The 14087-nt window shown below is 38.1% G+C and overlaps 3 protein-coding genes across 3 annotated transcripts; 1 reads left to right on the forward strand and 2 right to left on the reverse strand.

Annotated features, from left to right (window-relative positions):
* Positions 1-954: 954 nt before the first annotated feature.
* apoea (apolipoprotein Ea) lies at positions 955-3196 on the reverse strand. The gene is made up of 4 exons (XM_084918968.1): positions 3154-3196; positions 2638-2788; positions 1708-1995; positions 955-1377 (listed from the first exon to the last, which is right to left on the reverse strand). The coding sequence occupies exons 1-4, from the start codon at positions 3194-3196 to the stop codon at positions 1071-1073; spliced, it is 789 nt and encodes a 262-aa protein (XP_084775094.1). The 3' UTR covers positions 955-1070.
* A 2941-nt stretch (positions 3197-6137) lies between these two features.
* On the reverse strand, positions 6138-9454 carry LOC146363295 (uncharacterized). The gene is made up of 2 exons (XM_084918537.1): positions 6937-9454; positions 6138-6815 (listed from the first exon to the last, which is right to left on the reverse strand). The coding sequence occupies exons 1-2, from the start codon at positions 7119-7121 to the stop codon at positions 6365-6367; spliced, it is 636 nt and encodes a 211-aa protein (XP_084774663.1). The 5' UTR covers positions 7122-9454; the 3' UTR covers positions 6138-6364.
* A 1651-nt stretch (positions 9455-11105) lies between these two features.
* Positions 11106-12088, forward strand: LOC146363296 (uncharacterized). Its single transcript, XM_084918969.1, has 3 exons — positions 11106-11139; positions 11224-11374; positions 11467-12088. The coding sequence occupies exons 1-3, from the start codon at positions 11106-11108 to the stop codon at positions 12032-12034; spliced, it is 753 nt and encodes a 250-aa protein (XP_084775095.1). The 3' UTR covers positions 12035-12088.
* Positions 12089-14087: the final 1999 nt, after the last annotated feature.

The raw sequence follows: 14087 nt of genomic DNA on the forward strand, positions 1-14087 counted from the left end.
ATTCCTCTGCCACTTCTGACTTCAGTCAAACAACTAACTTTCTGGTTAAAGTTTAATTGTTTTGTTTTGTTTTTTGTTTTTAAATGTATGACATAAGTTTGTAGAAAGTTTACCTGAAGTACTTTGTGTTTGTGTACAGCTGATGCAGAACCTTTCAGATAATTATTCAAATATCCACGCTCCCTGAACTTAAAGTGACGATCAGTTATTTATATTTCCTAACCGGGTTTTTATTTTTACGTTTAATTTTTTTAATTTATTTATTTTAATGAAGTTTAGTTTCAATGAGTTTCCTGAATGGATTTGCTTGATTTAGTATCTTTTTTATAAAAACATGGCCAGGTACAAAAACTTAGATGAGAACGCACATTTAAAACAAACCCTTTTTGAAGACAGCTGAATCACTATCCAGTAGACATCAGAATTCTAAGCAAGCAAATACACTAAAGGCTAATTAAAACTAATAATTAAAACTAATTATTTGTATATGTTTTGTCTTTTGGTTTATTTTATGAGCACACAAAACAATTCAAGATCCAGTTTTTCTTTCAGAAGTGCAGTTTTTATTTTTACTTCGGTTAACTAAGATATTATTCAAGTTAAAATTTCAGGTTTTAGTTATCATAATAATGGGATTTTTAAAAAAGGTATATTTTCTACTGTCTTTAATATGCTTATGATGGCATACCATTTGATGTGTATGAAAATGTTCTGTGCAATTTATATGTCGCTTTTAACAAAGCGTAGCGGTCAAAGGCAAAAATAACTTTCAAACACAAAGTTGTTTATTTTCCAGTGTCCATATGCTCTGCAGGAAGTAGTCTTTGTCTTGTTTTCAGGATGTTCATCTCATCAAAGTGTAACTCTTTTAAATCAGGTGTTTGAATGTGAGAGATGACTGCCAATGAGCTGTCTGAAGACATTACAGAGAACTCAAATGTGAGCAGCTGGTTTTTATTAAAGTCACAGGGAGTGGTCGAACAAACACATTTGATGACTTTAAACTGTTGAATTAGGGTTTTAACTTATGAAGCGATGGATAAATGAGCAGTCCAGGCTAGTTGTAGGGTTTACTGGCTTCCACTGAAATAGGACACGCAGGACTGAAAAATGTCGCGCACATCCTGCATCTTCTCCTTCAGGGTGGATCGCAGGTTGTCAGTGGTGTCCTCAAGGCGATCTTTGATGTCCTCAACTGTATTCTGAATCTTGAGCTTCATGTTCTCCATCTGAGACGTCAGCAGGTCCTTCAGGGTGGTGATCTTTGTCTGGGCGTTGTCTCGCACCTGAGCAAAGTAAGGGTCCAGTCTAGTCTTCAGGTCCTCCACGTTCTCAGAGGTGCGGGACTGAAGCTCCTCAAAATACTCTGTGACGTGTCTGAAAAATATATGTTTATATACTTTTTCATTAAGATACGACTGTCATTTATCATTTATTAATAGCTTAATCATTAAGACATTAAGTCAAACTGAAAAATAGACAAAAAAGTGGTAAAAGTTCCCACCAAGGTCAAATTCTTTCCTTCTTTCACACCAAAATGTTTCTTACATTTTAAATTCACCAGTTAAAAAGCATCAAATCCTAAAATCTGAGCTGAGTTTGGGTTATTTCACCTGAATAATCCACTCACTATCTGTTCCTTTGTTTTTCTACACTGTTAAAAACCCCCAAATGTTGTTATTTTTCTGGTGAGGTTGTCCCACTCACCTCTTGATCTCCTGTGTGTCCTTGCTGAGGCGCTTCTTCATTTTACGGGTGTAGGTGGCAATTCTGCTCCTGACGTCGTCGGTGTTCTGCTCCATCATGGTCTGAAGCTCCTGGACGTACTTGTCCATCTGCTCTCGGGCCTCAGTCATGTGTTCACGGAGTTTGTCGGCCATGAGCTGCAGGTCTTTGCCCAGACGATCTGCGGCTTCTTGAGTGTAGGGAGCCAGCTTGGTCTGCAGGTCATCCTTGTACATGGCCAGCTCGGCCATGCTGTCCTGGATCAGTGTGCTGTTCATGGACGGGAGAGGAGATGGATCGGTTTAGAGGTTTTGTCTGTGGTTTTGATGCATTCAGGATCCAAAGGGGGTAAAGCATCACATTAGCTCTGGATGCACTGAATCATTTAAGATAAGTAGAAATATCAGCAGATTTTAATTGAAACACTGAGAAAGATTCGGTAAACTGTAGGACTAAAGCAAAACTCAGGAGACGCACAAAGTGCAGGTCAAAGTTCAGCTCTCAAAATGTCTCACCTCACTGCAACCTGCTGATCTGACTCTGACACTCTGCTGTTATATAACAAAGCCAAAGCCCAGCATCATTTTGTTAAGAGTGTTCCTGTTGTAAATTCAGTCGTGAAGTTAAACTTTAGTAACTAGATAGAAGCAATTTGTATTTAATTTATGAAGTGAAAATTTCTGTGAACTTAAACTTTAACAAAAATATTGAAATTAACGGCTGGCTGCTGAACTGAGACACTGACTGAGACAATTTATGCATGTTACTGTTTTATATTAATAAAGGATAAAATTCTATGAGCTGGATTCAATTTTTAATCACAATTTTAGTGATTTAAATGCAGCCGACAGCCGAGCAGCACTGATGAAAGTCAGTATGCTCGACTACGATTACAGGAATAATCGAACTCACTCCAGTTCTCTGCTGATCTGGGAGCCCTTGATGTCCTTCACCACTACATCAGCCTTTGAGTTCAGGTCCGTGATGTAATCCCTAAACTTGTCGACTGTGGTTTCCCAGCTGTCCTGCCAGTCCTGTTGAAGCAAGCTTCGTGCATGGCAGCCTGGTTTGAACAAAGGAAAACATGTCAAATGGTCACTTTTGAATGGTTATCCATCTTTGATCAAAAGATGCAAATTGTAGTATAAGGCTTTAAAATTATGTTTTAATTTGTCAAATCTGAGACCTATGGCAGCATTTAACTGTTAAAGGATAACGCTGATGACTAAAAAAGCTGCAGAATGCATAATTTGTTTTATTCAGTATGTAACTAAAAGTTGAGTTGGTGTAGGCCGCATTTTTTCAAAAATAAAAGCCCCCAAATGTAACAGGAGCTTACATCTTTCCTCATTTTCTTCTCACTCCTGTATTCTACTTTGCATCCACTTTTCTTTCTATTATTTGACCCTAAATAGACAATGAACTCACCTGAGAAGACCGCCAGTGCAAGGATTACTGCAAACACCTTCATGATGACCAGAGATTAGGACACCTGGAATATGATGTACAAATAAATTTTAGTTACAAAAGACTAAAAAAACGTATTCAAGAGACCCTTTATTTACAAATACATAATATTTTGTTGTCTAAATCATCTAACTCTCATTTGATTTGATTAATGAATCTAATAAGTAGTCAAATATTTTGGACTGCAGAAAGAAATTCGACCTTTAAAGATTTCAGATCGGTAATCTTACCTCAGCGATCTGATCTGTGACGTCTGTGAGAACGACTGAGCTCGTCTCCAAGTATTTATACAGTTTGGGGGCTGTTGATGTAATCACATAGATGTCAAGAGGAATTCTGACCTGTGGCCGAAGTTCCCAACTCAAACTGCGTTGTTGTAACTTTATTGCTGAGCGTGTCGTTTTGGCTCCACGTCGCACACAGAAAGGAGACGTGCAGACACAGGTCAGAAATAGTAAACACTTTAATTACCTGGACTCACGGCTTCCTCTCTGGATCTTCTGCTGAACTTGTGTTTGAGTTTGTTAACTAAAATGTGATTCTTTCAGCCACTCTGCCTCGAGCACCATCACATGATCAGAGAAACATGTTTTTCTTTTTCTTTTACCGTGACCTTTTCAGCCAGTGCCAGGTGACAGCACAACAGCGACGAGGTTAAAGGTCGTTTTTTTGATATCACTGTTCACTGGATCTGGTTCAAAGTCTTCTTTAATTGCCACTGTGTTCATTTCTAGGACTGATATAAGATGGGAAACTTTCCAGTTAGCAAGTTTGACACAGAACAGAGCAAAGTTAATAGCTTTATTGTCTGCAGATGTGGGAACTTACATGTAGCCTTCTTCTTATTAAATATATATGTAGAAAATGTGATACATTAAATATATAACATGAAAAAAAAATCTGAAAAGTCATGAAGACATCTGCACTAATATACAAATATATTGCTTTACAAATATTTAGACCAAATAAACCTTCTATTTTTATTTTATATTTTTTATTTGTAAGAAGTCAGAAATTAATCAAATATGTCATTCAACCACTAAAACTATTTTTACTAAATAACTGTCATTTGGCATCTTAATCGAAAAATAAAAACATGCTTTACTGTTTTTTTCAGCTGTTTTCTAAAATAGTAAATGTGAAAAATAATGGATAACAAAATTATTATATGTTAGCATTAAAAATATATAATTTTGATTAAAGATGTTGCACATAGTGGTAGATAAACAAATATAGAAGTATAATATATTTTGGTAATTATGAGCATGTTTAATACTGCGGCATAAACCTTACAATAATACATTTGTAAAGCACTGTACAGTAACATTTATGTATTTTAGCATAAAGGAATATTTCAATCCAAGCACATTGTGTGTAGTTGTTTGATTTATTTTTAACAGCCAAATAAACTATTAAATTTATTCATGTTGACATTACTGTTTGAAATTGTGTAATTAAAACAGATAATATTCAGTAGTGCATTTATTACACACTAAATTGTTTTTATGCATTTATTTAGTTTATCAATTTAACAGTTTTGCTTGTCTTAGTTTTTTCTTCTATTTTGACCTCCAAAAATCAGTAAATAAAAACAGCAACAGTAAAAGTTATGTGATCTTTTATTTTAACGAGTTACAAGGCACTTACATGAATAAAAACTAATACCTTTATTTATTTATCAATTTAAATAATAATTTTATCATTTAAGTTATTATTATTTATTAAGTTTAATATTTATTTGATATATATTTTTAGTGAAACAGCAAAGAAACCAAACCGGAAACTTCTGTATTCTGACAAACGTGTAATTAATTATCTTTGTAACCAATAAAACAAACTCTGTGCTTTGTAATTAAAGTAATGCCACAGTATTTTGGCAGCATGTGGAAACACTTTTAAAGAAGTTTACTTACCAATCAGAGGTTGGGCCCTGTGAGTATTTGGTTTGCATGACAGTGAGGACAAATATTTCAAATATGGGAAAAAGGTGGAGAACTAGAGGATTTTGTTAGAAGAATGAGGGCAAAGATAGAAACACAATGTGTAAATGACGAAATCACTGGTGACCATGTGACGAGCAAACGTTCAACCAAATCTGAGCCCCTGTACTGTTAAAGATATCGTCCCGATGCATTGATTGAAAAGTCGCAGTCGCTCTCTTCTTAAATCCTACTGAAAAAAATGGCATGATCACCAGCCACACCGACAGGGCGAGGGTGGAGGGGTTGATGGTTTTGTTCAGTATTTACTGAGCTTTTGTTCCTTTGTTGCTTTTTTAGAAACTGTGCTGTCTTCCTTTGTCTTGTCTTTGTGTCCCCTTTATTTCCCCTCTTAGAGATTCCAAGCCCTAAGCCTCATTCTTCATTGTGGTTGACTTCGCCCACCTGTGTCCTTTGGTTCCCTGCATACTCGTTCTACTTAAAAGTACCTAATAGTTTATGGAGAATCTGCAATTTTTAAAAAAGTAAAAAACATGTGTAATGTTTGCTGCAATATTGTTCTTTTTGATGTTTCACCCATAAATACAGGGCAGCTTTCTCGTTTCTGTTGAACCGCTATGAGCAGAATTAACAGCTGTATCTGTCTTAACCTTTCCTGAACAGTGAACACGCCGAAAGAGCCAAACAGAAGATCAAAGTTATCACAGAGATAACAGTCTGACCTAGTAGCAAAACCTATGTAAAGTCAGATAACACTGGCTACCAGATCAAGTGAGGCAGTAAATTTTTAAAAAAAGAGGCAGCTGAGTGCATTTTGTTACCTGATGGTGATGATTTTTCTGCTCATCATTTAAACGTTTGATTGTTTTTTCTCTGCAGATTTGCTCGGTCTGTGTTTGTGAGATTTTGTTAGACACATAAAGGTGACTGTGCTTGACTTCATTTGCACATTTTTTTAAGCATCACATGTATTTTCTCTTTCTAACACAAAGAAAAGACCAAAAGTTCCTTGAATGTGTTTATTGTTGTTTGTCAGATAACACTTTTAGAGGTAAAACGTAACATGTAAGCCAAGAGAGGCTCTTTCACAGACATAAAATCTGTAACATGAGGTATTATGTTTTCTATGTAGACATTAAAATCCACCCTGACTTAGCAGCAATCACTGATGACAAGGCAGAAGAAAATATCTGACACCTAGTTTTTATTCTAGTCCATTTACAGGGTCAGTTTTAAGCACGCCCGTGGATCAGACCGTTGATTTTCTGGCTTATCTGGGTCATCTGGGCCTCAAAGCTCCTCTGAAACTCCTCCAGGCTTTCCTGCATCTTCTCCTTTATCTCCTCTGTGTAGGGCACCATCTGAGCCTGCAGCCGGTTCACTTTCTGCTCCAACTGCATCTTCAGCTCCTGGCTCTTCTGCTGCAGGGCAGCCTTCAGGGCCTCTGGGTCCTCAGCGTAGGAGGCCGTGTCTTTCTTCAGCTCCTCCACCTTGGCCAGCAGCTCCTCGGTGTAGGGCTGCAGTCGGGCCCTCACGGCTTCCAGATCCGTCTCCATTTGGGTCTTCAGCTTCTCTGCCTCCTGGGAGAACTTAGACATGAAATCCTGGGCCAGAGGAGCCACCTGAGTGCGCAGGGTGTTGGTGACCGTGTTGATGGCATCAGTGCTTGTTGCAATGAAGGTGCTGCAGAGATAAGCAGAACTTTGAATTAAAACTTCTTCATCTTCAAGTTTTTTCTGTCAATATAAACTAAAGCCACTTGAAACACAAAATTCAAGCTTTTTAAGCACTGTAGGACTCTTACTTCATTTCCTGTCCCAACTCGGACTCTCTGATCTTCTTCAAGGACTCCTCAGCGGTCGCGGTTACCTTTGCAACGTAGTCCCAGAAAGCATCTTTCACCATTTCAGCCTTCTGTTTGGGCTGGTCGCGCCATGTGACGTTGGCATTGCAGCCAGCTACGAGAAATGAGGCAAAAGCATTTCTCATTCACTGTTGTTTGTGAATATCATGAATACTTCTTGAACAAAGATAATGGATGAGAAGTCTTTCACCAGTGAACACGGCGAGGACGAGAACCACGAGGACCTTCATGTCTGACGTGGCACCTGAAAAGAAACTCAGTAAAATTAACAGTTTGTGGTGATTTTTGTCAGAGAAGGCAACAAATCTCACTGCTATCCTACCTGGTGCACCTTCTGTTCAGTCTATCAGCTGAATGCTGTGTGTGCTGTCAGGACTCAGTATATATAGGCAGCCGGTCGTGTGCAGGAATCAGGAGTAAAGTCCAGCGCTGAGTGCTGTGCTGTCATGGCTGCTTCCACATCACAGGAGTGCTAACAGTGTCACTGCACACATCTTTCAGAGCAGCATCTGACCTCTCTCACTGCCTGACATGACTGACATGTTGGTGTTTATTTTGGAAATCTAAATTACAAATTCACACATGATCAGAACTTTAATTCAATTTTACATCATGTTTTTTGATCTGATCAACTCTGTGAGGCTTTCTGTTTTCTGCATACAAACATCTGTGGGTTGGCACTGAATGGAAACTCATTTTTCCTTGTGCACAAAAAGGTTTTTATAAACTCTTTCATTTAACAAACTAAAAAAAGCAGGGGCACTATTATCACCAAAAAACAAAACTCCAAGACTGGTTGACATCAAAACTTTGATGCTCTAAAGACACCAAAGGAAGCACACTGGTGCTGAAAAGAGAGAGGACAACACTTCCACTAAAGGCAATGGTGCGGATCGCCTGCTGGGGCCATAACTAGACAATAAAAGCAAGTATCACACAATTCTTTAACTTAAAAAAACAGACCTAACATGCAGAATTGACAACGAAAGGCAGGCAGGGGGTGAACAACAAAGACTAATACTTACATAATCACTAATAAAACATACGAAACAAAGAGAAAAGAACTACATTTTGATACAACATAACAAAAGTCCAACAGTGTTATTGTGTAATAGGGTAGAATTAGAGAAAAGGAAAACAACAAAGGAGGAAGGTAAAAACATAGATGAGACCATGAGGAGCAAACCCTCAAAATTAATATATAATAAATAAATAATGAAACAGTTAACTCACTGAGACAACACTGAGATGTAGAGAGGGGGAAGAAGAAGAGGGGAAACACTTCAGAGCAAGGAAGGAAGGACAGTAAAGAAAGTAAAACTAAGCATTAAAACACATAAATCACAAGTACAAAGACTCTGACAGGCAGGTAATTTAAAATTAATGTTTCTTTCAATTCATCCTCTGAGGAGATGTTGGAGCCACATGTTGTGTTGGTTTTTAACATATTTCTATAAGCCAAACTAGCATCATCACCATCTTCTTCATCTTCTTCTCCCAGTGATTTCCAGTCCTGCAACAGCTATTCTACTGCACCGAAAAATCAGGAAGTTTCCCCTACTTTAAAAAGTTATGCAAACTTGTTTCCTTAAAAAAAAACAACAACAACAACAAAAACAACTAAGTACAGTTTACATACTTTGACTCAGGACAGTCATGTTAAGGGAACTCTTTCACTGTACTTAGAGTAATTTAATTTAATTTAATTCCTTTTGTACTCCTAAATGAGAAAAATCAAGTTAATCTAAATGTCCAGCTAAGTACTGGCAACTTTAAGAAAAAAACAGTTTTTCATTTTTTAAATTGATTTATTTACTATAGTGGATTAAAAGAGCAGCTAAATACTTCCCTAAATATTTTCATTTAAAACATATTATTATTTTTGTTAAAGCCTTAATGCTATCTCTATTTTAACTTAATTTTAATTATTTGCTTCTTCTTTTTCTTCTTCTTTTTGCTGCTATCCATCCACAAACCTTCTCTGAGGTTTCCCTCCAGCCTGGCAGCTCCATTTAGTGAGAGAAAACTAGAATTTTTACAAGTTACACATTAATAATCAAGTTGTCCATGTAAACAGTCGAGTTTCTACCATTTCTCTATTGTACATATGTAACTGACCCATCTGGTTTTACAGATTCACTTCATCACAGAGTCTCAATAAAGGTTGAAGAAAAAAAAACTTTAAGCATTGTTTTGATTTTAAAGTGAGAAACAGTAGATGTAATTTGTTTTACTGCAGCGCAAACAGCATGTGTCACAAAGAAATCTCAGGTCAGTAAAGTGTGAGTCAGACTTGGTGCCCTCTGATCTGAAAATTATCTTCACTAAAGAACGTCCTTTGGCTGTTCCCTCTCAACAAACTGATAAGAGAAGCTAAAGTCTTCCTCTCAGGACAAACTGCTGATAAACACTACGCTATATATATATATATATATATATATATATATGAAAAAAGACCTTAAAAGCAACTGAAACAAGCATGTGGAAGTTGGTAGACTGAAAAGATTTTAATTCAGTTTCTAATAGTTTACAAAATTAAAATTGTGTAGTTGTACAGATGTTAAGTGTAAGGCTACGTATTTGGGAAGAGTGAGGTGGAACTATGAGGGCAGCGTTTATGGGGTTAGGGCTGGGTTATGTTCTCTGAGACGTGCCATCCAATCATATTACAAATCCTGGAAACCTTCGTAGCTGTATAGCTGTGTGGTCAATGAGTCTTGCTTTTATTAGTCTTTCACTAACTTCACATACTGTATATGTAAATATTTCTTTAATTTCTCTCACAGTATAAAGCCCTCACTGTGTGCATATTTTTATTCTTTATTCTGCTGCTGTAGCACAGTAATTGTGGGATCAATAAAGTATCTGTCGAGCCATCAAAAAGCCATAGACTATATAAAAGACAGAAACCATTCATGTGCAAGATCAGGTACAAAGGTCCAGAAAATGGTACAAAAATAACTTGAAGAAACATTAATAGTTCATAATTCCTGGATTTGTGGTATATGAAGCATGTTATATTCATTTAGTTAGGTTTAAATTCATTAACAAAGTGTCTGAGAGTTTGCTTGTTGGTCTCTGAGATCAGATGGGCAGATATTCGAAGGAAAGGATGAAGAGTTTGGAGAGCTTGGTTAAAAACCCGATAAACTGTAACACACTGATCAGCACAAATAGTAGTAGGCATCTACTAATTAGGGCAACAGAAGACTTCTTCACCTCTGAAAATCCACCAGGGGTTAAAGTTTGGGTTCAGTTAACGTCCAACCATTGTTATAGACTTTTCACTTGGTTTTTGTCAGTTTGTTTCCTTTTCACATGTAACTTTAAAAGTCTAATTTGTCCCAAATTGCCATTAACATAGTCTCAGAAGCCACGAGCAGAACAAAAACGGTAAATAGGTGCAGTTCAGTGACTCATATCAGTGGAGGTGAGGTCAACGGCTGCTTGTGTTGGCGCACCTGTCAGTCAAAGCGGCCACTCCCCTTAACTCTAAGCCTTTAATAAAATCCAAATAGATGACTAAATAAAAATAAAAGAAAGACCATACAGGTGTTATAAAGGTGTAAACCAACCAAAGAGACCCAAAACAATTTTTGTACCAGTCTCGTCTTTATTTCATCAATACAAATAAAGACTTAAACATGGTCGTCTACGGAGGATTTCTAGCCAGCCTCAAATGGAAATTACAGGAGAGGCAACCTGGTTTTCCTGTGTTTCTCCTGAAAAAAAAACTTTCTTGAGTTGTTTTCTGCTGCACCTGATTCTGTTTAGGATGTTCAAACCTAAAGAAAAACTACTCTAACCAAGCCAGATTCCAGTAAGCCTGAATCATAAGATATGGAAACACTAAGATTGTGACGTGGAGTCACAACAGTGACAAGAAACTGTCCAGCGGGGCAACCAGAGGAGGACTTTAACCTTCAGTGTCGCTATAAAGCCCGCGAGCGGTCGTCTGCACAGCACAAACCATCAGACAGTGAAGAAGAGACAAGCTGCATCTGTAAGGTAAAAGATCTTATTTCAAACTATATATTCTTAAATCAACCACTAAATCCAGCTTTAAACTAAGCATCTGTTCTCTTCATCCAACAGCATCAACTTCAATCATGAAGACGCTCATTGTTCTCGCTCTTTTCTCCGGTGAGTAAATCTTCCCTTCAAATTAAAAGCTGAACTCATTTTAAATCACAGCTGATCAAATTAACCGTCTTCTTTCATCCACAGTTTGCAACGCCAACATCCTGTGGCCGGAGCCTCCCAAGTCCAACCTGGAAGTGGTGAAAGATGCCTTTTGGGATTATGTTGCAAAGGCCACACAAACCGCTGAGGAGTCCCTGAAGCAGATCAGAGAGTCCCAGCTGGGAGAGGAAGTGAAGTAAGAGTCAGCATGAGGAGTCTGAAGAAGTACAAAATATGTACATATATTATATGTTTTCAGTTTAATAACTTCCTGTTTCTGTGTATCAGCACCAAGATCTCTCAGAGCGCCGACACCGTGAATCAATACGTCGCTACGCTGCACACTCAGGTGGCTCCTTTGACCCAGAACTTCATGACTCAGTTCTCCCAGGAGGCCGAGCAGCTGAAGGCTCGCCTGGAGAAAGACCTGGCTGCTATGGGCACCAACGCAGAGGAGATGGTGGCGAAGATCCAGACCAAGGTGGATGAGCTGAAGAGTGGAGCTGAAGCCTACGCTCAGGCCATGGACCCAGAGCCCATGAAGGCCGTCCTGCAGCAGAAGAGCCAGGAGCTGAAGGAGCAGCTGGAGCAGAGCATGAGCCAGCTGCAGGCCCAGATGGTTCCCTACACCGAGAACATGAAACAGAAGATGGAGCAGAGCCTGGAGGAGTTTCAGAGGAACATGATGCCCCTGACCCAGAGCTTTGAGGCCCAGGTGGCTCAGAAAAGCCAGGAGATCCAGCAGAGGTTGGCTCCCTATGGAGACGAGCTGAGGGAACGGCTGGACTCCAGCGCCCAGGACCTGCAGACTCAGCTGAACGCCCTGTGGAAAACCTTCACCAAGATCGCCCAGTAAATGGACTCTGTCTCAGTCTTAAGCCTTAAGCGCTTTCTCTGTATCACAAACCAAATATTTATTTCAACTTCACTCCTGTCTATTTTATGAAATAAAAATCCAGAATTTCTGCATTTTCTGCATCTTAATTATCATTAAAGGTGTGTCAGTATTTCAGCGAGCGTGTTTAATTTCTGAAAAGCTTTACTCGTAAACAGAAGCTGAACATTGATCTTACCAGTCGGGGGATGGGGGGGAGATGAGGGGGGGGTTTATCTGAAAACAAGAAAACAAGATCATAAAACAAGTTTTATGATCTTGTTTTTTTCCACATTCAGTTTGTAATTACACAGCACAACAAACCTTTAAATTTAGAGTATTGTGAATAGTTAAAATACTTCTCTGGAATTTTCATACTTTGCAAAGGACCTTTTGGTGGGCCATAAGTTTGACACCCTCCATCTAAAATAGCATAATGTATTGCTCACCTACAGATTAGTAGTAGCGGTAAATAGGTGCCCCAAGGTCAATAACTATTCATCATAAGTAAATACCAAGCTTCAGTGGCACTCATATATGTACTGGTATACATGTTAAGCTTTAAATGTCACTGGAGGAGTGCAATTCCTCATGATGTTTATGTTCTATAGGCTGATAATCCTGAATGATCACTATTTTCATACCAATTAAACATTGTGCATCTCTCGTGTCTCAAATTGAAGCATCTATATCTATTATTTATACTTCCACTTGTTCTATTTACTTTTTCCATTAGTTTACTACCTGTCTCCAACTTCTTTTATTAAATACATCTAAAAATATTGCTGTTGTGACACACAGCCTCTGGGATGTACTTCTGGTTTATGGATCTAACATGCGGGAGAAAATATCTTAACAAAGAAAAGTCATTTGGCTGTTCCCACAACAACCTGATAAGACAAAGGAGCAAAGTCTCCAACCCAAGATAAACTGATGAACAATTCAAATGACGCATAGAGAGATTGAAGCAAATGAAACAGAGTTATTCAAGCAGCTCACTCTGTTGTACTCCGAGCACAAAATGATATATGTGAAAGATTTCATTCAAAAGTTCTGTTTTACTTTCAATTTGTTAGAAAGTGATTAATGCCACCTCTTATTGATTTGTGGGTTTTGTCTTCTTTTTAGGACAATGTAAGGCAGACTAAGAGGGGCTAATTCTGATCTATTTTCCACCATAGAATATATTTACTTTCAGTTTCTAATAGTTCATGATATTAAAGTTAAACTGTCGTTGGATCCTAATGGTGCAGACCAGGAGATGTGATGCCCACAAACTACAATAAATATAAGGCAAAGAGTGTGTGTGGGTCAATGAGGGGCATTTACCAGAGCTGAGCCTGAACTTTTGACATTAAACATTAAAACTGCATGTTATAGATTTGCCATTTGAATATGACAAATAAGCTGTGATTTATTACAGTTCCTCAACTTACTATAAACATGAATGGAAGCTGACGTTTCTTTCTGAACTTCTGTGGTATGTTCATTGCACTTGTGTATTCCTCTTTTTCTATTAGAACTATTAATGCACAGCCACAAACAGTTTCAGTTGTACAGTAGAAATCGATTGATCCTCTCTTTGAGCCACATGTTTCTTGTGATGCATTTGTGGACATCTGGAAACTAGAATCAATCAAAATGTGGGATACTGATTCAGTACATACCCATACTACAGTACCGATTGGCAAGCTTAGTTACACTGACAACAGAAAAAAAAAACTTGGCGTGGTAGATTCTGTTTATACGTGGTATGGTGATCAGCATTGCTGCCTCACAACAAGAAAGTCCTGGGTTTGAATCCAGCGTGGGATGTCTGTGGGATGAGTTTCCATGTTCTCCTTGACTCTGTGGCTTCCTCCCACAGTCCAGAATCACGCATTTTTGGTTAATTGGTGATTCTGCTGCCTTATCTACTCATTTAGCTCCACTCAAACAGAACTAATCCAATAAGATAGCGGTGAAGTAACAGTTACGTGCTCTGAGGGGTGAAATTGAAGTTTTTTTGTCATCACAGACGATGAGAATGCCTTTA

Source organism: Perissodus microlepis, chromosome 22 (assembly GCF_051167445.1).
Source record: "Perissodus microlepis isolate ML-2025 ecotype Zambia chromosome 22, ASM5116744v1, whole genome shotgun sequence".
NCBI lineage: Eukaryota > Metazoa > Chordata > Actinopteri > Cichliformes > Cichlidae > Perissodus > Perissodus microlepis.

Bases quoted from the DNA above. Each gene is read 5' to 3' on its own strand.
- apoea (XM_084918968.1), bottom strand. From the start codon at position 3,196: ATGAAGGTGTTTGCAGTAATCCTTGCACTGGCGGTCTTCTCAG. The intron at 1,996-2,637 runs GTGAGTTCGATT...GTCCATGAACAG, and splicing joins CAGATCAGCAGAGAACTGGA to CACACTGATCCAGGACAGCA. The intron at 1,378-1,707 runs GTGAGTGGGACA...TATATTTTTCAG, and splicing joins GACACACAGGAGATCAAGAG to ACACGTCACAGAGTATTTTG.
- LOC146363295 (XM_084918537.1), bottom strand. From the start codon at position 7,121: ATGAGAAATGCTTTTGCCTCATTTCTCGTAGCTGGCTGCAATGCCAAC. The intron at 6,816-6,936 runs GTAAGAGTCCTA...TTATCTCTGCAG, and splicing joins GAGTTGGGACAGGAAATGAA to CACCTTCATTGCAACAAGCA.
- LOC146363296 (XM_084918969.1), top strand. From the start codon at position 11,106: ATGAAGACGCTCATTGTTCTCGCTCTTTTCTCCG. The intron at 11,140-11,223 runs GTGAGTAAATCT...TTTCATCCACAG, and splicing joins TGTTCTCGCTCTTTTCTCCG to TTTGCAACGCCAACATCCTG. The intron at 11,375-11,466 runs GTAAGAGTCAGC...TCTGTGTATCAG, and splicing joins CAGCTGGGAGAGGAAGTGAA to CACCAAGATCTCTCAGAGCG.